Source organism: Drosophila busckii, chromosome 2R, assembly GCF_011750605.1.
Source record: "Drosophila busckii strain San Diego stock center, stock number 13000-0081.31 chromosome 2R, ASM1175060v1, whole genome shotgun sequence".
NCBI lineage: Eukaryota > Metazoa > Arthropoda > Insecta > Diptera > Drosophilidae > Drosophila > Drosophila busckii.
The window spans coordinates 9303100-9327748 of NC_046605.1; the positions used below are offsets into that span (position 1 = coordinate 9303100).

Genomic DNA, 24649 nt, shown 5'->3' on the forward strand with positions numbered 1-24649 from the left:
AATATACAATCCGTTACACACACACACACATACATACAAACATGCATAACTAGTTTGTATACAACCACAAAAGTGCTATAAAAAAAAGTTATATATAAACTTATATACGCTAAAAAAAACAAAAGAATTATAAAATAGTGAAAAAAACCCCGTTATATATGTAGTTTTGCCGTTATGCGAATTGTTCAACACTGGAATTAACTGATTTTAGAGCTAGTGCTAAAGGAAACCTCGTAGTTTGTAGAACAAAACGTCTTCTCCAAGTAGCAAATCAAATTTATATATACATATATATAATCGTAAAGCACTAAACGACTAACAAAACTACCAAGTAGTTGCCTCTCTCTCTATATACATATATATATATATTATAATATATACATACACATATATACAAATCGCTTAGACTACAACTAAATATATATATACTATATGGATTTATTTTTTATAAAGCCGCAACACCAAAAATACTTAAATGCAACAAAGAGCAAATAGGAAGCTACAGCTAGGCCGCTAACTAAATTACGAAAATTAAAAGGACGACGAAACGCACACATTTATAGATACACACATACTATATAATAAATAAATGAAGTAAGCAGCGTTTGGGTTTCTTACGTAGCGCGTCTTGACGTAACTTTCGGCACACGTCAAGGCAAGCGAACCCAACCAACACGGGCCCCCTCGCAGGCGCACATGCCTACGCCTATGCCACGCCCCAAAAAATAACAAAACGGCTGACAGCTAAAGCAAGCAACAGCAGTCGAAATAACGGTAACACCACAACGCCTTAACTTGAGTCACAAAACCGCAAAAAATTCGTTGCGTTCATTAAACTTTCACGAGACCACGAGACCAACAACTATATAGAGGAACTCAAATAAAAGCATAGCATACATTTGGGATGCAAAAGCAACGCAGCAGCAGCAGCAGCAGCAACATAATAATAAAAGCCTAAGCTAAAACTTATCATAGCTATTCCTTGTGATATTCCAAGCATATAATAAGAAGAAGAACGAGAGAAGTCATTTATATACATACATATAGATTTATATAAGTGAGCTGCCTTCCCCCACCATACTTCAGTTCGCCTGCCCTTCCGCCTATCATCGCCACCAACTATATAAAAACAAAACTCCACCTAACCCAACCAAATAACCAAACCAACTATATTAATGGTACATTGCTAACCTTGGAGCATTCAAAAAGACAACGTCTATAATCCAAAGTACAAAATAACAGCAGAAAGCAAAACTAAAACTATATTTAACATAACATGCGCCTAATAATAAATAGCAACATATGGTATTAATATAAATATTTACTCAGTAGACTTCAGTATATGAGTTAAACATAACCTCAAACAAAAGTAAACTCCCCTGAAAAGAAAAAAAGAACATAAGCAATACAACTAGTGCTGTTAACTAATTTAGTAGTCAAGTCAAGTCAACCTTACGTTACTTAACACCTCCTACTCCAACTTAAACCCACCTACACACACACACACACACATACATACATACAAATAAACACACACATACAGGCTTAGAGCTACGGCTAAGCAGTTAAACTAGTGAACTAACAATAAAAACGCCGCTTAAAATAAAAGTGAATTTTAAATGAACTGCTCAGCATGTGCAGCGGCTGTTATGAATGAGTGAGAGAGATAGACATAGACATAGCGATAGCGATAGCAAGGCGAATTAAGTCAAGGCGACCTTAGCAACAACAACGAAAAGCAATTATTTTTGTTTATGTGTACGTATGTATATGTCGTGTAATTGCGCTTGTATTAGTTAATGCCAAAAATCGAAAACGGAAGTTGCTGACTGAGCGACAGACAGCAACAATAAGCACCAAAGAGCAAGCGAGAGCGCACAAACGAAAGAAAGAGAAAGAGAGAGAGAGAGAGAGAGGCAAGGTGTAGGAGCATGACAAGGCCTGACAACAACAACAAGAACAAGAACAACAACAGCTGAATAAAGCAACAACAAATATATGAAGGCAGCTGAACTGAGTTTGTATGCGTGCGAAAGTTTTAAGCAGCAACAACTAGAACTACAATAAAAGCAGCAACAGCAACAGCAGCCGCAGCAGCAGCGGGCGGCGCCTTATTACATGTGGAGCAGCGACTACTAATGGTGCTGGCATTTGCGTTGGCAGTTTTGCTGGCTGTTGTCGGTGTTGTCATAAAAAAATGCACGTCAAACACACACAGCGACGTGTCAGCGGTCCTGGAGCATTTGGCACATTTACCAACGATCAACGGTATGCTAAAACATTAACAATATTTCCTGTCTCTCTCTTGTGTCTTGTTCACTGTTCATAATTCTTGTTTTCATTCATTTTGTTTTGTTGTTGTTTTTATATATGTATGTGTGTGTGTGTGTTTGCAGTGCATGTGTATGTGTGGCCAATGAGTTGATACGTTTTGAGAAAGGAACGTGGAATCTGCGTGAGTCACCCTGTGTGCTGCCCGCATACACGTGCACATGAGAATGTAAATGTTTTTTCTGTTGTTGTTGTTGTTAATTTTGATTTCGTTAGACATTTACCATTTTATGCTTTTTGTATTTGTTTGTTTGCTTTTGTATTTTATGGTTGTTGATGTTGTTGTTGTTGTTGTTGTTGCTGTTCGTTTGTTTGTTTGTTCGTTCGTTTGTTTGCTTCTATGTGTGTGTGTGTGTGTGTGTGATGTACAAGTTACATATTTTTTGGGGTCAGTTTGTTGCTGCCTCAGGGCTACATAAGCAGCCTTTATGTAAATACATACATACATGCATAAGTTTGTCTGTGTGTGTGTTCAAGTTTCACTTGTTCAATGCTTGTATTTGTTCCATTAAGCTTATTTCCTTTGGCCTGGCGCTAGCACAATGCAACTGATTTCCCTTCTGCTAAGTACTCACACCCCCCAACCAAGCCTCTTGCCTAACAACAACGCCCACACAGCAAAAGCCGTGGGTGCCACATCTATGTGTGTTTGTCTGTGTGTGTGTGGGTGGGCAGTCATCTGTCAGTCAGTCAATGCAATTACGAAACTAGATTAAAAGCCAAGCGGCTAACAATGGACAACGCCAGGCGACAATGGCAACAATAGCAACAATAGCAACAATAACAACAATGTCGAAGCGTTCGAAGAATAGTGTCAAAGTACTTTGAGTGCACTTTTGTATATGAAGAGGCAGCGAGCAAAAAGCGTTGCATTCACACAGGCATCATTCAATTACTGCAATGTGTGTGGGTATGTGTGTGTGTGTGTGTGTCTGCGTATGTGTTATCCTTGCAACAACAATATGAGCAGCGGCAGTAACGGCAGCAGCGACGGAAGCATTTGCTTTTACTTCAATGATTAAACCACTGACCGAATTTTCGGCTACTTACATGTATACACAAGTTTACATTTGTATGCAATTATTTGTGAGTGACTGAGTGAGTGTGTGTGAGCAGTTGATAAGAGCGCTTACTGGCATTACTTGTGATTGTTGTTGTTGCACACACACACACACATACACATACACTTATATAGAGCTAGATAGAACCTTTTTGTGCAGCAAACTCAAATGTTTCCAATTGAACTAGTTACAGACTTTTTTGTATGCAGTTGACAGCACACACACACACACATTCACACACATATATATACACACACACTCACACACAAAGAAATTGTTTGTGTGTGTGTTTAGCTGACATTTGAATTTTCTTGGCTTTACTTAGTTGTAGCATTTGATTTTATGTTAGCATTTGTTTTGTTTCCGTTCAATATCATTTCAATTTAAATTCTATAGCCCTAAATGTGCATTCAAAATTTATGTTGATCATTGTTGTTGTTGTTTTTACAGAATACTTGCTTAAGAGCGTACAAAAATTGTTTTAAAACAAACAAATTACGCGCAATACAAAATTTGTTGCGTCATAACCACAAAAAAAAAGAAAAGAAAAGAAAAATATCGAAAACAAAAACAAATCCAAATCGAAACAGCGTGTGAAAACTTTCGTTTGAGTTTCAATTGAAGCGTATCCAGACATCAATAAATAGAGAAGAAGGTATTGACAATTTTGGAATTGCCACTCTCTGCCTCTTAATTCTAAACTTTTTCTTAAACTATGTACTAGCCATGTACTTGCTAACAGAATTACAACAAACTATATAACTTTATATCGCCCCTAACTAACTAATACACACACACTCGTACTTAATACTTACCCCCCAGCCACCCTCAAGCCTAACTTCTATGCAAGCTACTAGTACTAACAACTCTATTAAAAAAATAAACGCTTCACGTTTCTACTTTAAACGAATAGAAATACCATTAACTATATGCACACTGCTTCTTCTTCTTACTACCTACTGCTTGCTCTGTTTTTAAAACCTCTCTTACACCCCCGCCAGACCCGCCCGCGCTAATGCCAATGAACCTACCTCAAAACAAAACTGTAATACTTAAAATATAATTGCTCGTTTTTAAAGCTTTTTAGATATATTTTTATGCATTTGTTTTTCGTAATAATATTTGAATTTCGGATCAATGACATTAATTTACAATTGGCATGACGTAGATTAATTTACTCTCAGCTCAATTTTAATTATTATTGTGCTGTGTAAATAAGTAAAACACAAAAGCTATAATTAATCAAGTCGCCAAAGATGATAAATATATTACTTAACAATAGTTGAGCCGCTGCCTAATTGTATAAGTAACTCAAATGTTTGACGTTTGGGGCGTCACCTTGCTAATTTAATTACTTTTCAAAAATTGAGCCATGTCCAGCCCCCAATACTTAAGTGGGTCGTTTCAATTATTTAGATTGACATTTGAGTAGGTAAACATATAGTATATACAGTTATATATAGAAATTTGAGTGGCATGTTTAGCAATTGCTTTGATTTTCATTTAATTTCCATTTGCACAATTTCATTTGCATTTGTAATTTGTGCTTAATTTTCCGGCGTTTTTGTCTGTTTACAAAAGCAAACAACAATTCGCACAATTATTTCGAAATAAATGCAGCTATACGCTGTATGTTAAATATATATAATTTTTGATACACTTTGCTAAGGCTAGTTGGATTTCAAAATATATATAATTATTAAAAACTGTAAACTAAACGTTTGGCACAGTTAACAAAAGGCGCAGCTAATTGTTAGGCAGTTACATTTATTGTATTTTAAACACAGTTCTAGTTACTTTAATTATATTTTAAACTGCTTAACAGTTGTATTTAGCTTAGCTGTAATTTAAGCATTTTCATTGCTTGGGAATATTTTATTTTGAGCGGAATAGAATTTTCCAAAATTAGTTTTTCAGGGTTACTCATACTTCTATTGACTGCAGTATATGGCAAAGTTCCAGACTGCATAATTAATAAATAAGGCACATATATATTCGTGTATAATTTTTAAAATTAGAGCAGCGTTATTTGTTTATAAGCAACGTTTGTAGTGCCAAAGGCATTTGTATATATATTTGTATGTGTGCGAGTTTATTTTTAACGAGTATAAACGTCTCGTGCAGTGGTCAGTGGGGTTGAGGGGTTTGGGGTTGGCACTGCACTTGCACTTGCGAGGAAATTGATATAATTTCGATAAAAACGAATTGGAATGCAACCGCAGCAGCAGCAGCCGTCGGCACAATTACGCTTTATATGAACTTACGCTTAATGCCTTCAATTGGCTTTTGAATTAATAATTGAGTCGCATTGTATTTAACGAAAAAAATAAAAGGGGGGCACTGTGACGCAAACGGCAACAAACGAGAGAGTAACTGATCCCACAGCAACCGCAAATGTTGTAAAGAAAATAAAACCTTAAGTATATTGCTGCTTGCCCCGAGGATGCAAGCACGTGCTGCCACTTGTGCAAATGTCGCAGCCAATGCTGCAAGCACAAATAAAAATACATAAATAAATATACAAGTTGACATTGGCGCAGGTTTTGGGCAGAGACAACAGCAGCACAACATAAGTCAATACAATTATCAAGGCAACTACGGGGCCAGTTCTTGAGACTTGATTTGCCGCAGGGCACTTGACAAAAGGCTGTGAATTCACTTTTTCGTATATAATAAGTATTTTTTCGCAACTTTTGTTGAGAGCTTTGCGAAAGTGCAACATCATTGTTGCTAATGCGCATTACGTGCCCGAAATTCGGATAAATACAAATTCCGATAATTGCAATTGGAGCAAAGTAGTTGTTGGCGTGTGTCACTTAATTGAGTGAAATTGATTTTGGGTTTACTCAACGTAACGATTTTTGCACTCGAAATTGCACACACACACACACACACACAGAGACACGCAGCGAGACGAGTCCAGATACAAAAGCTAATCTAATATTTGCATTTCCCTTATTTTGTTTGCCACTGTGCAAATATTCCGTTTTCGCTTGCGTGCCAAACGAGTTGAGTTGAGTTGAGATTGCGACTGAAGCGTTTGCCCATCCTCAGCCCAGCACCACCAACATTGCCACAATTGCCCCACCATACATTTGTATCTTTATGCATAGCTTACGTTCGTTCGCTCGTATATAGCTCTCTATATATTTGTCTAACTATATTGAAGCAGCAGCAGCAGCAGCTTTTTGAATTGTTTTTCTTTTGTTCAAATTTAGCAACACATATTCGTTAGCTTTCACATATACACACATACATACATACATAGATAGATAAATAAACATACGTAGATAATGCATGTTAGTTTTCGCCCTTTTATAACAAAGCTCTCGCAGTCGACTCACGTTCCAATGCGTTGGCTCTTTTCATCCATTGTGCACAGTGTGCTGAACTTCATTTGTTTGCGCCACAATTTGCCCTTGAAAATTTATCGGTGCAGAACGGGGGCAAGAACTCTTGTGTGTCGAAATTCAAATTCATAAACAAAAGCTTGAATAATTATAGAAAGAATAAACAATTATACAAATAATACAAATAAAGAAAAAAAAAAATAATTAAAATTATATATTATTAAAAAAAATTCATTTGCATTTTTAAAAATGCTGAAAAATTATCTGCTAAATTCATAGCTTAAATATTATTTTTATATTATTTTGTCAGAGTTGCCAAAGAAGTTTCAATAGATTTAAATCTAAAAGTTTTCAATTTAAAGAGATTAAATAGAATTGAAGTAGATTTTAGTTTGACTTGATTACTGTGGCAGCTCAGTATATTCTATAAGAATTACTATCCCTTACTTAATATGCAAAGCTTTCTATTTAACTTCCTGAATATTAAATTACATTTAAATTGGCGCTAATTTAATTCGCTTGAAAGTATTGATTCATAATTTATCTTTTGCTTGCTATCAGCTAAATTTTGTTTTCAAATAACCCCTATATATTATTATCGTGCACACGCTTTAGAAAAAACATATGTTGAACATATGTTTGTATATCTAGCCAAACTCCAAACGTTTGAGACGCTTATCTTATCAGCAGCTTTTTAGGAAAATTTGATTTAGCGCAACTTCCGTTGGCAAACATTGCTCTTTGAATGGGGGCGGCGATAAGAGGCATGGCTGCGACTTTTAGGCTATATCTTTGTAAATATAGTATATCGAGCTGCATACTCGTGCCATGCTTGTTGCTATACATTAATTTAGTTCAATTTTTCGCGCGATCAAACAACAGATGAGCATGTCGGCTGGTCGGCTGGTCTGGCCCATTGTCTGCTTGTCTAGGCACACATACATACAGCCATTTGTACATATATATCTAGTATAGCTATAAATAAAACATAAATTTGTTTGTTTTGTTGTTGCTAGTGTGCTGGGAATTGTTATAGCAACAGCACTTATGATGAACTCACAAGCTTAAGCTGCGCTTGTTTCAACTCCCCCAAACCACCCCCCATCCATTACTCCCCCGCACTAACTACAATTAGCACAAAGTAATAATATATTTATAATTAACAAAGCTCTTTTGTTTACTTGTGTTGTCTTGGCGTGTTTGACACAAAACATTTCCTGCTCACTTTAGCGTAGCATATGCCAAAAACTCTTTTTGTTCAATTTGTTGCCAAATTTTAATTTGGCAGTTGCTATAAATTGGAAGCATCGCATTCAAATGTTCTCTAATCTTGTAGCGCTAGCCGTGACAACTTGTATCCGGACGACCAGCAGCAGCAGCAGCAGCAGCATCACCGCCACTCCCACTCGCATCAGCATCTGGTGCGGCAGTCCCTGATAAGCCTCGCGTACGCGCCGCCAGGCCACGCGCAGTCCACAGCGGCAGCAGCGGTAGGCGCCGCGTACTCACAGTCCTCCACCTCGGCGTCGGCGTCGGTGCGCAACAGTCCAAGTCCCAGTCCGGCGGCGGAACAGCACAGCTGCAGCAGCAGCAGCGTTGGCGTTGGCGTTGTTGCCCGCAGCCGACGTGAGCCGCCCGACGATAGCGTTTCGCTGCTGCGAGGCGGCGTTGGCGGCCACTCGGCGCTCTATGATGCCTGCCATGAGTACACGCGCAGTCTAAGTGCAGCCACAGCCAGCAGCGAGCAGCAGTCGTCGGCAGCGAGCGTTGCAGCAGCAGCGGCGGCGGCTGGGCAGCTTAAGAGCCACTACAGCGAGCAGCACTTGGCCGAGCCGCACTTTACCAATCTCAATTTGAATCTCAACAGCGACTATGACACGGGCAGCGACAAGCAGCAGCTGGTGAATCAGACCTACATCTTCAAGTGCATTGCCAACAGTCCCTCCTTTCTGCGCACCAACAAGATCAAGGAGCAGTCCAAGAAGCTGCGCAATCTCTCGCTGAAAACACGCACGGCCAAGAAGAAGGGCCAGATTATATCCAAGTCGAACGCCGTATCCGATAATTCGCTGCATCCGGGTGACAAGTATCTGAACTTGTATTTGGTGGAGAAGAAGCATTCGCTGCAGCCGCAGCCCGGCGCCAATACAAGCGCCAGCTGCTCCAGTTCCACCTCAGCACAAGCAGCGGCGGCAGCAGCAGCAGCAGCAACCAGCAGCACACGGCAGCAACAGTTGCCGGCGCTATCGGCAGTTGCAGCGCGTCAGCAGCAGCTGCTGTTGAACGGCTCGCTAAAAAGCAAAACGAAAACCTTTCCAGCCTATCGTGCCTCTGTGCGCAGCGAGTCCTCCGACGACAAGGAGTATCGTGCAGCAGCTGGAGTCGCTGGAGCTGGCAGCCACACCATACCGACAACGGGCAAAAGTCCGCCGGTGCCGCATTCGCTGGCGGCGAAGATCAGCGGCAAGAATTGCAACGCCAACAGCAACAACAGCAGCAGCACCACCAGCGGCGGCAACAACAAGCTCAGCGTCAGCAGCAATTCGTGCCACAAGCTGCATGCGCATGGTCACGGCGCACCCGCGACGTATACGCAACATCTGGCTTCATCGCCCAAGAGCTCCGTCTCCAGCAACGGCCATCTGAACAAATACTGCCTGACGGATCTCACACGCCGCAAAGCCGAATTCAATCGCCAGCTCAGCGCGCCCACAGACTACACCCATCACTCGTCCAGCAACGGCTCACAGCAGGGCTCCGAGGCGGCCAATGAGGCTGTGGGCGAGTCCACCATCACAGTAGCCAGCGCCGGTGTGCTCGGACTCGGACAGCACGCCCATCAGCACGCCCACAGTCACAGTTACAGTCACGGCGCCCACGTGCATGCGCACGGACAGGCCTCCACTGCGCCCGCCACCCTCAAGTCGCTGCAGTTGCACAACTTTGGTGTACACCACCCACGACCCACGTCCACGTCGTGCACCAATAGCTTCAATCGACGCCACATACGTCGCCACAAAAGCAAACTAAGCGAACGGTGAGTAGATAAAAAACAAATATTACTAATGCCAAAATAAATTAAATAATTTAACTGCTTCTGCTGGAGCAAACTAAATAGTCTACAAACAGATAAGACTACGGGGCGCATACATAATTCAAATGATGAACAATTGAAGTCAAAACTTTCAATTAAGCGTTACTTTAAAAATATTAATTTGATTTACTGAGTCAAACATTCTTTGCAGAATTTTGTTGACTAAAAGATTTTGCAAAAGTTTTGCAATTTAATTGGATTTAGACTTTCAATAAACTAACTTTTGTTTAAAAACTTTTAGCTAAGTTATTAAGCAGTAGTTTGGTGTTTTTGCATTTACAAAATGTTTGCAAAAATGTTATCACTTTACTAAGAACTCGGGTGACAAATGCTCCAATGACTAAAAATACTTTGGCAAAGCTTTGAAATACATAAAAATAGATGATATAGTATATATAAGAGCTTGAATAATTAACCTCTTACGTAGTAACAAAAACACTCTATTTGAGTCTTTCTAATTTACGTTTAGCACTACTCTTCAATGAAGAGTGTTCACTATGCAATTAAACATAAATATAACATAAAATATTTTATTAATTATATATTTTATGTGAACAACAAGCTTAAAATTTTATAACTTTGCTGTAAGTCAAGCTGCATTTTGTTTGGCTTAAACCCTTAAGCAAAATGCCAATGCTGTTTACTTCATAGATCATTTTAAAGATCGGCAAAGTGTTGCTCAAACTAGTTCGCAAATCGACTGCATAATCTTATTAATGCCTTCATACATTACTTTGCTCTTACTGTCTGCAAGTGCTTTTTGCTTTCTTTGCAGACTTGGGCAACCATCAGGTTGTCTGGCCAATTACGCATGCAAGGTGTCTACGCATTCTCTTTTACCGGTTTTATTCATTTATTTGCTTTAAGCTGCTTATCGCGCAGCATTTGCATAAAGCCATCAGCAAGTCGTCTGAGTCTGATTCTGATTCTGAGTCTGACTCTGAGTCTGAGCCTCAGTCCGATTCTGATTCTGGGTAATGAGCTTCTAAACTTGCGATCAGTGAACTTCAGTCGTGCGTCGAACTCCGCGGGGCACAAGTTTAAGGCCAAGGATCAGTTGATATACTTGAATCACATGTAGTACGTATACGTTGTTCACGGTCACGGCCGTTGTGTTGTTGATGCGGAAAAGTTTTTGTGTTCATGTTTGTGTCGGGCGTCAATAGGAATTCTATAATTTATTGCAACACATACTAGTTGCTTACTTAAGTCAATTCATTTACATAAAATCTAGAGGTAATTTGGTTTGTTTCTTGTTGTTGTTGCTTTTTTTAGATAGTTTTGTGTTTGCTTTTATTGGCGTCAATTTTTGAAGAATGGCAGCAAATTACGCGGCTGACTATAATTTGCGATACGAGCTGCTCTGTGAGCTCGTCACAAAATCAATTAAAAAAAATAAATGAATTTTTTTCTTTATTTATTTATTGTGCAACGGGCAGCGTCAAGAGCAGAGAACAGGTTATCTGGCTGCCTCAGCAACAGAAAATGATCTGTAAGAAGAAAAAAAAAAAAAGAACCTTACAAAAAAAAGTCACCAAATAAAAATCTAAAACTAAAGAGTGTGAGCAATAACAAGCGTCTTAGATCAATTATTTAATTACGCTCATTCCCACTCTCCGCCCTCCGCACTCTCTCGCTCAGTCGCGCTCTATGCCGCTCTCCAAAGGGGGGTCTTCCCCATGGCGCTATCGATTGTCACAAATTGAAAGTCGAGGTAACCAAACAATAACAAACCCCAACGCTTGGAGGACAAAGCCAGCAACAACAACAACAACAACAACAACAAACAAGAGTTATTACTCTCGCGTAGTTACGCTCACACTCTCGCTCTCGCACTCTCTGGCACTCTCTTTACGTCGTTCGGTCGGCGGCGGCGGCAGCGGCAGCGCATTCGATTTGGAGTCTGCGTTATGCCGGCTGCGTTGCTGCGAATTGTGAATGCTCAGCGCTAGTCGCGTTCAGTTGGCGCGCTTGTAATAATAAAGATAAAAAATAAGTCGGCGCTCTATATAGTTGCAAATTGTGCGCTTTTACGATAACAACACATATAACTTGTGGCACGGGCTCGTCTAAATCAGTGCAAAACAGCTGCTTGAACACGTTTCCAGTTACAAGCTAAACAAAAATCAAAATAAATTATTTTATAACTGCATAATAAACAAAATTTAAAATGTAATCAATATCAACAAAAAGTGCATACAATTAATTTTTATATAAGATATGCATAGTGGACGCGATATGGCCAAAGACTATATATTTAGTTCAGTTATAAAGGGCTGACGTTGCCGGTTTTTTGCATTTGCTGCGGGCTTTTTTTTTTCTGCAGTGGAAAATTCTTTGGAATTTGACATTTCTTTTTTGCTGTTGCGACTGCTAATAATAAACATAATACTCGTAATTCGTAATAAATTCATTAGGCTAATAATGCAAGCGATGATTAAATTAAATCAGCTTCATCAGGCTTAATTAAAACGAAACTTTCCCATTTAAAAACTACACTCAATTGAGTGTGAACAGTGGAACGTTAAACAGATCAAATAATATACAAAAATAAAATACAGTGCACGCGTCTACTTTACGGCCAAACAATAGACATTCATCCATCAAGCTGGAGAATATACAACAAATACATATACGTACACATAGATATATATATATGTGTTTACACTCACACACACACACCACGCGATTTTGTGTGGCCAATAGGGCAACATTTCCGCAAGCGTGAACCAGAGACAGAGACGCAGACCTTGACAATCAGCGAATGCAAGGTGAGATCTCGCTGTTAAGCCTGTGTTCACAACTACGGGCGGAGAGAGTGCGGGAGGAGCTGGACCAGCACACAGCATCCAGCTGCTGTTGCTAGCTTGTGCGTGAGAGCATTGTGCGTGTGCAACAATTAAAAGAAAACAAGAATACAAAAAACCAGAACTTGTAAAAATGCAAACTCCAGCAGTTCGCAGTTTAAATGCTCTGTGCATTGAAAAATTACACTAGGCAACAAATTTGCATATTAAAATTTATGCTAAGCAAATATTTTTACATATCAGACTGCTAAGCTAAGATAAAATATGTTGAATAGCTGAGTTATAATACCAAAATTGAAAGCAACTACAAAATTTATTAAAAAATATTTCAAATAATTATAATTAAAAATCGTGCTATTATTATTAGTATGCAACGCTTGTTGCCTAGTGTTACTAATAATGTTTAAAAATTTTTTTGATTAATTAGCTTAGCTTGCATAATAAAATTACAAAAAGTAATATAAAGAGCTAAACATATTTTTCTAAAAAAAACTTGCCCTATGATTGATCGTTGCATGATTAATCAACACAAGTTCTAAATAAATTGTGTGCGCTAGCATAAAGAAAAAAATGTAATTGAATTTAATAGTACAAAGATAAGTACGACTGGTTGCAACTAGTTAGCTGCAAACTAAGCTAGCTAGGCTAACTAACTAACTAACTAACGCGTATAATGAAGGCGGCCTAAAACGCTGCCTATTACTTTCACTTCACCTCAAAATAAAAATATGTACAGTTAGCTATCAACTATTATGCATAAAAATATATATTTATATATATGCTTGTTTACTCATTGTTTGTTGTTTCGCAAATCAATTATTTACAGCTTATTGAACGGCGATAGCGAGGAATCAGTACGCTGCTCATATTGCTCGATCTTGAATGTGAATGAGAACGACTTGCGTATATCATTTGAGAACACCTGCACCGACTCGCTGGTCACCGCTTTTGATGATGAGGCACTGCTAATATGCGACCAAGGAACCGAAATGGCAAGAGCAAAGGTTTTATTTATAACCGTAGAGTCATCCACAGCTTCCTAATCCCAAACGCAAGCCCCCCAATCGAATTAAATGCATTTTAGTCAAAACAGGCAACACTTTTGTTTAGCAAGTTAAACTTATGTGATCTGGAATTATTGCAGGTACACTTTGATGATGTGTCGTTGTACGGCACTCCGAAAGAGGAGCCAATGCCTAACATACCTATAGTCTCGGAAAAAGTATCGGCGAATTTCCTAAAGAGTCAATTGCAATCATGGTTCCAGCCCACAGACAATCGTCTGGCCATGAAATTATTTGGCAGCCGCAAGGCGTTGGTCAAAGAGCGTATACGTCAGAAAACTTCCGGACATTGGGTAATACACCCGTGCAGTTCATTCAGGTATGGAAACGAATAAGTGCAGTCAAATTATACAATTTATAATTTGTGTATTTGTTTATATTTTTAGGTTTTACTGGGACCTTTGCATGCTTTTATTATTAGTAGCAAATCTTATTATCCTGCCAGTCGCAATATCATTCTTCAACGATGATCTGAGCACACGATGGATTGCCTTCAACTGCCTAAGTGATACTATTTTTTTAATAGATATTGTAGTCAATTTTAGAACAGGTGAGCGTACCACAAATTTTAACTTATTCGATTTGATTTGAATATTTTTATTTACTTGTTTGTTGCAGGAATTATGCAACAAGACAACGCTGAACAAGTAATATTGGATCCAAAGCTTATAGCTAAACACTATTTAAGAACTTGGTTTTTTCTGGATTTGATTTCGTCAATACCGTTAGATTATATATTTTTAATTTTCAATCAAGTAAGTTCTTCGTATTTTAAGGAGCAGTACGCAACATTTTGATTAAGATTATGAAATTGCAGGATTTCTCTGATTCTTTTCAAATCTTGCATGCAGGACGCGCTTTGCGCATCCTACGTCTAGCTAAATTATTATCCTTAGTTCGCCTGCTGCGCCTGTCCCGCCTCGTGCGCTATGTATCGCAATGGGAGGAGGTCTATGTAAGTACACACGGTTTTCAATTTTACGTTTACGTTTCTCTTATCATTTTATTTATAATTTTTGTTTCTGTCACAAACTACACATTAACTTATTGTTTGCATAACATACGAAAGTTTAGATGTAAAGTCTATAATTGATTGATGATTTAATTATTAATCATATTGAATTTCACCTAAGTTCTGTTGGAATCAGTTTTCATTTTTTGCCAAACGAAATTTACAACGTCGAATCATTTCACACTACAACAATGAAACAAAAAAAAAAAATGAAATAAAAGGAACTTAGGCTTAGGACAGTCAAAACGGCAAGAGATTTAAATAGTTGAAAGTGCTCACTGCTCAGTCTGCGACAACAAATCGATCTCAGTCTACAATATACAAATATACAGTTGTTATAAAAACTAAACTTAGCGTAACTCAGTGTCTTTGATTTCGGTTTGAATAAATGTAACTTTGTGTTTTCGATTTTAGTTTAGTTTTTTGTTGTTTCTTTCGTAAGCTTTACTATTCTGTATATGTATACATATCAGTGTCAATGTGTCAAAATTATATAATCCTTTTCCAAAAACAAAAACTGACTGTGCCAAAATTCAACGCTGTATATATTCTCTTATATAAATGCCAAAAAATAATAATAAATAAAATGTTTGATTGTTTTCCAACTTGTGTTGCGTTGCGCTCCAAAGCCCATGTCCAAGTCCAAGTCCAAAGCCAAGTCCTGGCCTCTCTCTTACTCTCTCTATCTCGCTCTCTCTCTTTCTCTACACTACACTTCACACTGCAAACTGATAAACGTTTTTGATTTTACATTTGAACATCCAACGCGTTCGCTACGCTTGATTCTACGCTTAAAACGCGGCTGAAGATAAACTTTTTTCGTTGCTTACTTGTTTTTCACATATTTTCTTATTTTGTAATTTCTTTTTTGTATTTTTAATACTATTTACTCTCTCTCTTCATTGCACTCAGTACCTAAAATATATTAAAAAGCCTTTTGGATTCCCATCCAAACACCACAATTGAGAACAATACTGAAACATTTTTAGAATTTCAAAAAATCAAAATACTGCTTTTTCCGCCCCCCCGGCCCTCTCACTACACCTTACTGCAAATCAAATGAAAGTGCCAGTAATTTCAACTTACTACATTGCCTTGCTCTGGTCTCTGTTTTATTGTTTATAATTACATACATCGAAACTTATTTATTTTTTAATAACAATGATAAATACAAACTTTAAGCAAACCAATTACGCTGTATGTATTATAAGTCTGGATGCATATACTATATACCGAAACGCATTCCAATTTGCTTATCAAAATCAGTTTGAGTACAAAATATCAACAACAACAACCAAAACCAAAACAACAACAACCAAAACAACTTACATATTTAGCTTAAACAATCAACCACTTAGCAAATTCAGGGGCCTAAAATACCTGTGTATATATATGGTTTTATAGATTCTGCAGAATCTACAGAAAAAAAGTGCTGATCGCAGAGGGAGAATGCACAGAAAAGACAAAGATGGCTTGACAAAAAGCAACCTAATTCTCAAGGTAACAACCCAAAAACATCAACATAAAATATTAAAAAATAATAAACTTAAATTCAACACTCAACAAATTCAATATTTGATTAAGAAAAAAACAAAAACAAAAAGCCTTGATTGATTGATTGACATTATAATTATGTATTATATTGGTGCCAATATTAACTCATATAATTTGAGAATTGTTTTAACCAAACAAAAAAAAAAAAACAAAAACCAAACATTGAGTTTTAGTGCATATTTTGTTGGTTCGTTCGTTCGTTCGATTGTTCGTTGATCATGTTTGCTTGATTTTAATGTTCGTTCGTACGTTCTGTATAAATTTTTCTGAGATTGCCTTTTTAACATACATAAGTACATATTGATTGAATGATTAATTGATATACATACATGCATTAAAAAAAAAAGAACAAAAAACAATAAAAGTTTTATAATAAAGCTTCAAAATTCATTGTGTAATCATATATGTATATGTCAAGGACTTCGGCAGGATCGAAGCTCGTTTTAATGCACTTCACTGCGTGTAGATTACACTAGTGATACTAGAACTTTTTTTAAATAGTGATCTATCTAGAGTTACTTTTTGCATCTTAGTCTGTTTGTCTGTTTAAGCTTTAAAGATTGATTTTCCAATTTATACAGTTAATTCTATATAAGTTCTGTATACAAACCAATTTGAATATGTAAAAAATTGTTAGCTTAGCTTAGTTTAGCTCTGGCTAACATTTGAGTTTAGGTTGATCTAGATTTCATGCATGTTCGCATGGTTAGTGCCACTAACTTTTTAGCCAAAAGCTTAGTCCTAGCAATTAGTTAACAACTTTCCTTATACTTTCTTAAACTAAAAGTAGTACTTTCTAATAGAAAGCAAAAGCAACACAGACGTGAATTGCATCAAGACACACACTTAAGCAGACTTAAATCAAAATCAAATCGAATGACAAACAATAACAACAAACACCAACAACAAAAATTACAATTACAACAACAGCAACACTTGTTAAAGTAAATAAAATACTTGAAATTAGTTTGTTCAATGCTTTTTGCTTTAAACACAAAATAAACACCCAATGACTTAATAGTTAATTAAATAACAAAATCCAAGTCTAAATATAACATATTGTAGTCAGTTGATGAATGAATTTTTGTGTACATAAGGCAGCAGCAACTAGTCCACCACACCCACACCCACCCCCACCCCCACCCATAACCACTGAACCACCCCGTTGTATAAATCATAAATAAATTATAGTTGCTGCTGCTATTGTTGCTATTATTGCTGCTATTGCTGCTGCTACTGCGAAAGTTGCTTACGCAAGCTTTTTGGCCAAACAAATGTTGCACCTACTCACCCAAAAAAGAAACACCAACAACAATATTGACGACTGTTGTCAGAGTTTGCAAGCTAATTGTTAATTGATAAACAACGAACACGAACACTGTACTATATACGATAACTACATATTGCCTAGACCAAAGGTCTTCAACGCATTGTATAGCATACATTTGTGGGCCAAGGCCTGAACGCTTATCGGGGTACAGTGAATGCAAGCTACAAGCAACAATGTGTAAATAGCTCATAAAATGTAAAAATATTTATATCAATTCGAAACTCTTTTGATTAGTTAAATTAGTCGAATGTTGTCTTAGCGCGTATACACTGTACCTCTTGACACCTTGTAGGTATCTATTTCTACAAACACAATAATAATTAATAAAAATAAAAAATAAACACAATTTAATTGAAACAGTTATCATAATCAATGCTTTTGCTTTTGTTTTTTTTTTTTTCACCACGATCTGTTTGTGGTGTGCGCTTTATAATGCTCCTTACTGTACTTTTTCCACTTTACTTGCAACGAGCAACAACTATTTTCTCTCTCTCTCTCTCTCCTTCTGCTACTTACTGTTGCCAATTCTATATATACTCAATATAATTGTATATATATTCAGTTATTGTTTTTAATGTTTTCTAATGCTTTTGGTTATGGGTTTTATTTTAATTGTTTGAACAACTGTTTTTTCTTTTTTATTTGGTTACACTTGAGTTCATTCTGTTGTACAAAGAATTTTCAGCTAGATAACGCGTCTCACACTGCGTTGCGTAAGTCTGTGTACCAGTCGGCCGTATACACCAAATAAAAAAAAAACACACAGTTACTCTCACAAAAGACTGTACAATTTTTTGAATGCCACTCATTATTTATGGTTACCTTTTGTTATGGTTTGTTCTAAGCTCTGTACAGAATTTGTAGCACTAACAACTGAGATTTGAATAAGAGAATACGCTTTTGTTGTAAAATATTTACTCAATATTTTTGTAACTTTTTTGAACGTTTGACTGGCTTAGTGTCCATTAAATTTCATAATTTTTTTTGGAATTGAGCAAAACTAAAATAAAAACGTTACGTTAAGCTGAGCACTTGTAACATAATAATACTTAGCAGCTGATTTGCACTAAAAAAAAAACAAAAAACAAACAACTACAACAACAACAAAACAAAAACGTAGAAATGGTTTGATTGATTGCCTCTCAGGTTGTACTTACTACTATACACTGTTGTATTGCCTAATATTAGACCTCACCTGTTTGATTTACTTTACGAAAAACATTTTATTTCTATGTATGCTATCGAATTATCGAATGTACTCTTGATAGCCAACTGCATTTAGAGCTGCGCCTGAAGCTAACAACAAGCGATGGTTTATGCCTGGTCTAGTACACATACTGCTGAGCAGTACTGTAGCTTAAGCTTAGGCTTTCCACGCATAGACTGTCAATTGCTGCTTGCTTATACAAAATTTTGTTCAAATTCAATTGTTCTGTATATTTTTGTTTTGTTTAATTTTGTTCTGTTTACTGGCTGTGGTTTGAATTTGCTTTTAATTGGCTAATTTGTTGGCGCTATTAAATGTTTGGCAGCTAAACAAAAATAAAAGCAATAAAATGTTCAAAGAAACTTTCTAATTTGGTTTCTGAAAACTAATTTATTTAAATTTGGGTTTAATGTAATTTAAATGTAACACAAACACATAAACAATACACACACACACACACACACAACCAAACACACAGACACACACATACAAAAGTAAAGTCAGTGCGGTGTTGGCTTTAACGTTGATTATGCACTTTTATTATTTGACAACTCTGGTTACAGTTCCTCAATATGGCCTCGGTATTTATGAGGATCTTCAATTTAATTTGCATGATGCTCTTAATCGGACACTGGAGCGGTTGTCTACAGTTCTTAGTGCCAATGTTACAGGGTTTTCCATCAAATTCCTGGGTATCCATCAATGAATTACAGGTAGAATTCGGTGTATTATTTACTTTTGTTACATTCAAAAGTTGACAATGCTGCATTGCATATAATTTTGATTGGACATTCTTCTATAGGAATCATATTGGCTGGAACAGTATTCATGGGCATTGTTTAAAGCCATGTCACATATGCTGTGCATAGGTTATGGCAGGTGAGTGGCATACAATTTATTCATTTGAAAACAATCGTTAAAAGTAGTTTAAGTTATTCAAATATTTAGAACCAAACTATATCTTTTCTTTGCTTTTCTCATGATTTTCAATACTCCTTTAGATTTCCACCACAATCATTGACGGATATGTGGCTAACGATGCTATCAATGATATCGGGCGCCACATGCTATGCATTGTTCCTTGGTCATGCGACCAATCTTATACAGAGCTTGGACTCCAGCAGGCGGCAGTATCGCGAGAAAGTCAAACAGGTGGAGGAGTATATGGCCTATCGCAAGTTACCGCGAGATATGCGGCAACGCATTACGGAATATTTCGAACATCGGTACCAGGGTAAATTCTTCGATGAAGAGTTGATACTTGGCGAGTTGAGCGAGAAATTGCGCGAGGATGTCATCAACTATAATTGCAGGTAAGCTGAAGATCATGAGTACTTATATATACATTTTATATATATTTAATTATTTAATTTTAGGTCCCTCGTGGCTTCAGTGCCTTTTTTTGCTAATGCCGATTCGAATTTTGTTTCTGACGTAGTTACCAAACTGAAATACGAAGTTTTCCAACCAGGTGCGTCCACAAGCACAAGCTTTATATTCAACTCTAGACATATATGTTTATCTCTTTGAGCAGGTGATATTATCATAAAGGAGGGCACCATCGGTACCAAGATGTACTTCATACAGGAGGGTGTGGTAGACATTGTCATGGCAAACGGCGAGGTAATAGTATTGTATATAAATGTGTAAACAATTTATTATATGTAATCTTCCGTTTGGTAGGTGGCCACCTCGCTATCGGATGGCTCTTACTTTGGTGAGATCTGTTTGCTGACAAATGCGCGTCGTGTGGCCAGCGTGCGAGCCGAAACCTATTGCAATCTATTCTCATTGAGCGTGGATCATTTCAATTGCGTTCTGGATCAGTATCCGTTGATGCGCAAGACCATGGAAACTGTAGCTGCAGAGCGCTTAAATAAAATTGGCAAAAATCCAAATATAATGCAACAAAAGGATGAGCAGCTTAGCAATCCAGAATCGAATACAATTACGGCAGTGGTTAATGCACTAGCCGCCGAAGCGGATGATTGCAAAGATGAGTGAGTCAACTAGCCCATTTAAAAGAACTGCCTTGTTATTTAATATAATTATTTCAGTGACATGGATCTCAAGGAGAATTTATTGCATGGGTCAGAGTCGAGCATTGCTGAGCCGGTTCAAACGATACGCGAGGGTCTACCCAGGCCCAGAAGCGGCGAGTTTCGTGCTCTCTTCGAGGGCAATACTCCATGACACTGAGGCATCCTAAATAGCCCAGCTACCATCTGAAAGCTTATTAGCTGGCAGCACACACACTTACACACACACACACACACTACACTTAACACACACATGCGTATATAATAATTAGAAAAAAAAACCCTTTAAAAAATGCGATAAAACGTACACTAAAATGAAGAATCAATTTATGGTAGTCTACATACGTATTATATATGCAATTGCGATTTAGTAGAAAAAATGACAACAAAAAAAAAAACAAGATAAGAAAACGTATTACACAACAATGTCCTCAATAATTATTCATAATTTCAGCTCCGCTAACTGTGATGAACTTTAATATAAGAAATCGAAAAAAAAAAACAAAAAATTAAAAAAAAAATATGAAGACGACGAAATGAGTACATACAAGAAAAACAAAAACAGCAGCAAGTTACACACACATACAGCTACAGACAGACAGACATACATACATATGTATAAGTAGTAAATTCTACATATATATATTATATAAGTTTTATGCCCACGATATTCGTAACAATAACGAAGTGAATAGACTTTTCAATTGCTACAGACATAGGTGTTAGTCCTGTGGACCTACTACTACAATAACACACACTCCCCCACACACATACACACTCATCAACACACACACGCATGCATAGAACTTATGATATAATAATGAAGTTAAAAGCGCGTAGCTAATTATGTACTCAAGAGCAAACCAACAAAAAACCTACAATTATGTATTATTGCGAATTATATAGAATTATTAAAAAGAAACAACAAAATCACTCAGCAATATACACAACAACGGAAACAATTATATAAAATGCAGCAAATTAAATTAAATGCATTAGTAGTTGAAACTATTAGTTTTTTTTCACTTACACAAACACAAGACACACACACACACAGGAATACACACGAACACAAGTAGTAGCGCAGCCTCAAAAAATTAAAGAGAAAAAACCTCAGGTTTCCGTTCCTTTCAAAACGGTTACCATAAAAATATATATATATATATAAAAACCAAGCATTGACTATATACACAACAACAAAACATACATATTGATAGATAATGTTGTCTTTTATAGGGAATTGTTACAACAATTTTCTGTTGATATATATTATATATTTATTTAAAGTTTAATTTAACAAGTTCTAACTAATTTTAGTTGCGAGCGAGATCTTTTTACACAGCGACTACGCAGTTTGTAGTTCGTTTAATCTATGATTTAACAAAAACACGAATCCAAGACAGCAATAACAGCAGCAGCGACTTGTTTCAAGATTTGTGTAACTTAGTATTTTATTATACGTAAACTAAATAAAAAAGAAGAGCAGAAGGACAGCGTTTGCCTTAACATAACACTAAATAAAACTTGTTTCATTTTCATATACAGGACTTACAAATAATAAACTTACAAAATTTACTTAGCTGCTTAAACAATAAAAAAAAAAGCTTAATTCATTCATTCATTGCATAGCAACTTAAGGATTGTAGCAGCGACGCACCAAGCCAGACTCAATAAGTGATGTATTGATGCTCATGAATAATTCAGAGATTGGATCAACCAGCACCAAATAGACCGTATTGTTCTGCAATATACATTTTATAAAATTATTGTATAATAATGATTTAATGTATTGAACTACCTCTGCATTGATCTTTTCAATCTTCGCATAGAGCCAACGATAGCTAACAAGTTCATAGAAATAGTTGCAAGCTTCCAGGGAGAAGTGTGGGCCTTGCCTGGGTGTTATACAAGCTAATCTTCCTAGCATGCATTGAGCGGGCAGCACGGCAAATTCTTTGCACAAAAACTTTAAATCCTTGTGGCTAACCCACATGCGTTCGCCAAAATCAATTAGCTCCAGCTGTTTATATATAAAATAAATGTTATTATCAAAATGGTAATTTTATATTTGCTGCTTGCCTCTATGTTCTTGGTGTGACCCGTTTTGATGTTTAATATTTGTGCGCGCTCCCAGGATTGATTTATGGATTGCACAACTACCAAGTGTCCCACCATAATTAGGTATGTCGGCATGCTGTACTTTTTGTCATCCACATCACGGTAAAACTGTCTGCGAATATATATATATACAAGTCAAATACTGTATGTTATATATTTAGGCACTACTTACTGCATATTGCGAGTCATAGCGCTAAATTTTTCAAATTCTTCGCCTAATATCCAGAAATAGAAATCATGTGGAGTAGACACCTGTAAGAAAAAAAAACGTTTAGAACATAGGCAGAACACTAAAACTCTACTATTTACATTTATTAGCTGCACCAGCGGACGTTCACTTAAGTCCATACATTCCTGCACATTACGCTTTGGCATCCTATGATCGAAGCGCACAGCATCCTTAGGATAATCCATACTAATGACAATATCATCGACGGCATAAGCTGGTATAGCATCCGAATCATTACCTTCATCTGAAGATACATATTCAATGTAAGCTGTCTTGACTCCTTCCTTCTTAGCTTCAACAATGCATTCTTTAGTCTGTTGAGTTACAGCAGCTTGATTGATTGCCTTTATAAACATAATGAATGAATTAGCTTTAGCCTACAAATTATTACAAATAGACAAACCAAAGTAGGCAACTGCGCTGAACTTGGTGTTTCAGTTTCTTTAACTTGCTCATCGTCCGATTCATTAGTCAAGTCTATGCAGATTTTAGGAAAGCATTGTTCGGAGCTCTTGGGCCTTGAAATACGTAAAACTTTCTCATCCTGTAAAAAATTAATTTAATTAATTTGCGTTAAAATGATTCACACTAGTTATGCAAACCACAGCGTAAGCTGGTATAGCGTCGTCATCACAGCTTTCATCGGATGATTGATAATCAATTGGTTTCTTGTACGGTACAGTTAGCACCACACCATCATCATCGCTAGACCAATATTCATTTTCATCATTTTCAAGCGTATCCATGTTGAGCTTGGCGAAGGACTTAGTCATTACATCTGTCGTCTGCGTAAAATTACGGCTCCCGTTATCTTGGCAAGAGGTATTCAATGGTTTAGAGAATTGTGCGTTATATTGATACGCATAAGCAGATGAGTTAGAGCGATTATATCCAAAATTCTGATTGGGAGCTTCCATATTGTTGTTGTTTCGTCTGTTTCTCCAGTTGTTACCATTATTATTGTAGTTGGCTCGTTGATTTACAAACAAAATATTCGACTGCTCGGATGCATAACAATATCTAGGTTTACCTCTCCAGGAGGATTTTAGCTTTTTGGTTGGCTTTTTCTGCCCTTGCACCAGGCTTTGTATGTGAGCAGTCTTGTCTTTAGCTCTGGCATAAACCATTGCCATAGGACCCGATCCAGTTACCTTAAAACAGCAAACAGTTAACAAACAATGCTTAGATTCATTCATAACTTACAATCACAGTGTCGGGAATATTACACAAAAAGCTATTAATGTCTTTATAGCCAAGTTTCTTGAATGGCACAGGTGTTCCCTCCATCTCGGCATAGTCTCGATTTAATTTTTCTACAGTCATTCGCAGTGGCGATGAGACAATTAACGAGTGAACAATCTTCTTAACATAACTTAAGTCTGTCATTTTGTTGTTCTTGCAAAATATGGCGCGCACAACAAATTTAATGTACGCTTCAGATTCAGAATTCGAT

At 37.0% G+C, this 24649-nt stretch overlaps 2 protein-coding genes across 10 annotated transcripts; one reads left to right on the plus strand and one right to left on the minus strand.

The window, feature by feature from the left end:
- The first annotated feature begins 431 nt into the window (after positions 1 to 431).
- On the plus strand, positions 432 to 21247 carry LOC108596229 (potassium/sodium hyperpolarization-activated cyclic nucleotide-gated channel 2). 9 transcript variants are annotated; one of them, XM_017981758.2, is made up of 15 exons: positions 432 to 2268; positions 8079 to 9779; positions 13470 to 13647; positions 13788 to 14026; positions 14094 to 14257; positions 14326 to 14462; positions 14510 to 14662; positions 16124 to 16219; positions 19374 to 19523; positions 19613 to 19689; positions 19812 to 20123; positions 20187 to 20281; positions 20345 to 20433; positions 20494 to 20810; positions 20868 to 21247. In XM_017981758.2, exons 1-15 carry the CDS (start codon positions 2198 to 2200, stop codon positions 21001 to 21003), a joined length of 3915 nt encoding a protein of 1304 aa, XP_017837247.1. In that variant the 5' UTR covers positions 432 to 2197; the 3' UTR covers positions 21004 to 21247. The 9 variants fall into 9 exon arrangements, with proteins under 9 accessions (XP_017837247.1, XP_017837249.1, XP_017837248.1 ...); XM_017981760.2 differs by having other exon boundaries at positions 14525 to 14662; XM_017981759.2 differs by having other exon boundaries at positions 13470 to 13635.
- Positions 21248 to 21429: 182 nt separating this feature from the next.
- On the minus strand, positions 21430 to 24582 carry LOC108594810. Its single transcript, XM_017979948.2, has 8 exons — positions 24400 to 24582; positions 23799 to 24347; positions 23600 to 23740; positions 23277 to 23540; positions 23140 to 23219; positions 22929 to 23079; positions 22648 to 22869; positions 21430 to 22590 (listed from the first exon to the last, which is right to left on the minus strand). The coding sequence occupies exons 1-8, from the start codon at positions 24580 to 24582 to the stop codon at positions 22483 to 22485; spliced, it is 1698 nt and encodes a 565-aa protein (XP_017835437.1). The 3' UTR covers positions 21430 to 22482.
- Between the last annotated feature and the right edge of the window lie 67 nt (positions 24583 to 24649).

Excerpts from the sequence above, each read along its gene's own strand:
- LOC108596229 (XM_017981758.2), top strand. The coding sequence starts at position 2,198 with ATGCACGTCAAACACACACAGCGACGTGTCAGCGGTCCTGGAGCATTT. Across the intron at positions 14,258-14,325 it reads TGTAGTCAATTTTAGAACAG|GAATTATGCAACAAGACAAC; the intron begins GTGAGCGTACCA and ends TGTTTGTTGCAG. Across the intron at positions 20,811-20,867 it reads GCGGATGATTGCAAAGATGA|TGACATGGATCTCAAGGAGA; the intron begins GTGAGTCAACTA and ends TAATTATTTCAG.
- LOC108594810 (XM_017979948.2), bottom strand. The coding sequence starts at position 24,582 with ATGACAGACTTAAGTTATGTTAAGAAGATTGTTCACTCGTTAATTGTC. Across the intron at positions 23,741-23,798 it reads CTATACCAGCTTACGCTGTG|GATGAGAAAGTTTTACGTAT; the intron begins GTTTGCATAACT and ends AATTTTTTACAG. Across the intron at positions 23,080-23,139 it reads GCTATGACTCGCAATATGCA|ACAGTTTTACCGTGATGTGG; the intron begins GTAAGTAGTGCC and ends ATATATTCGCAG.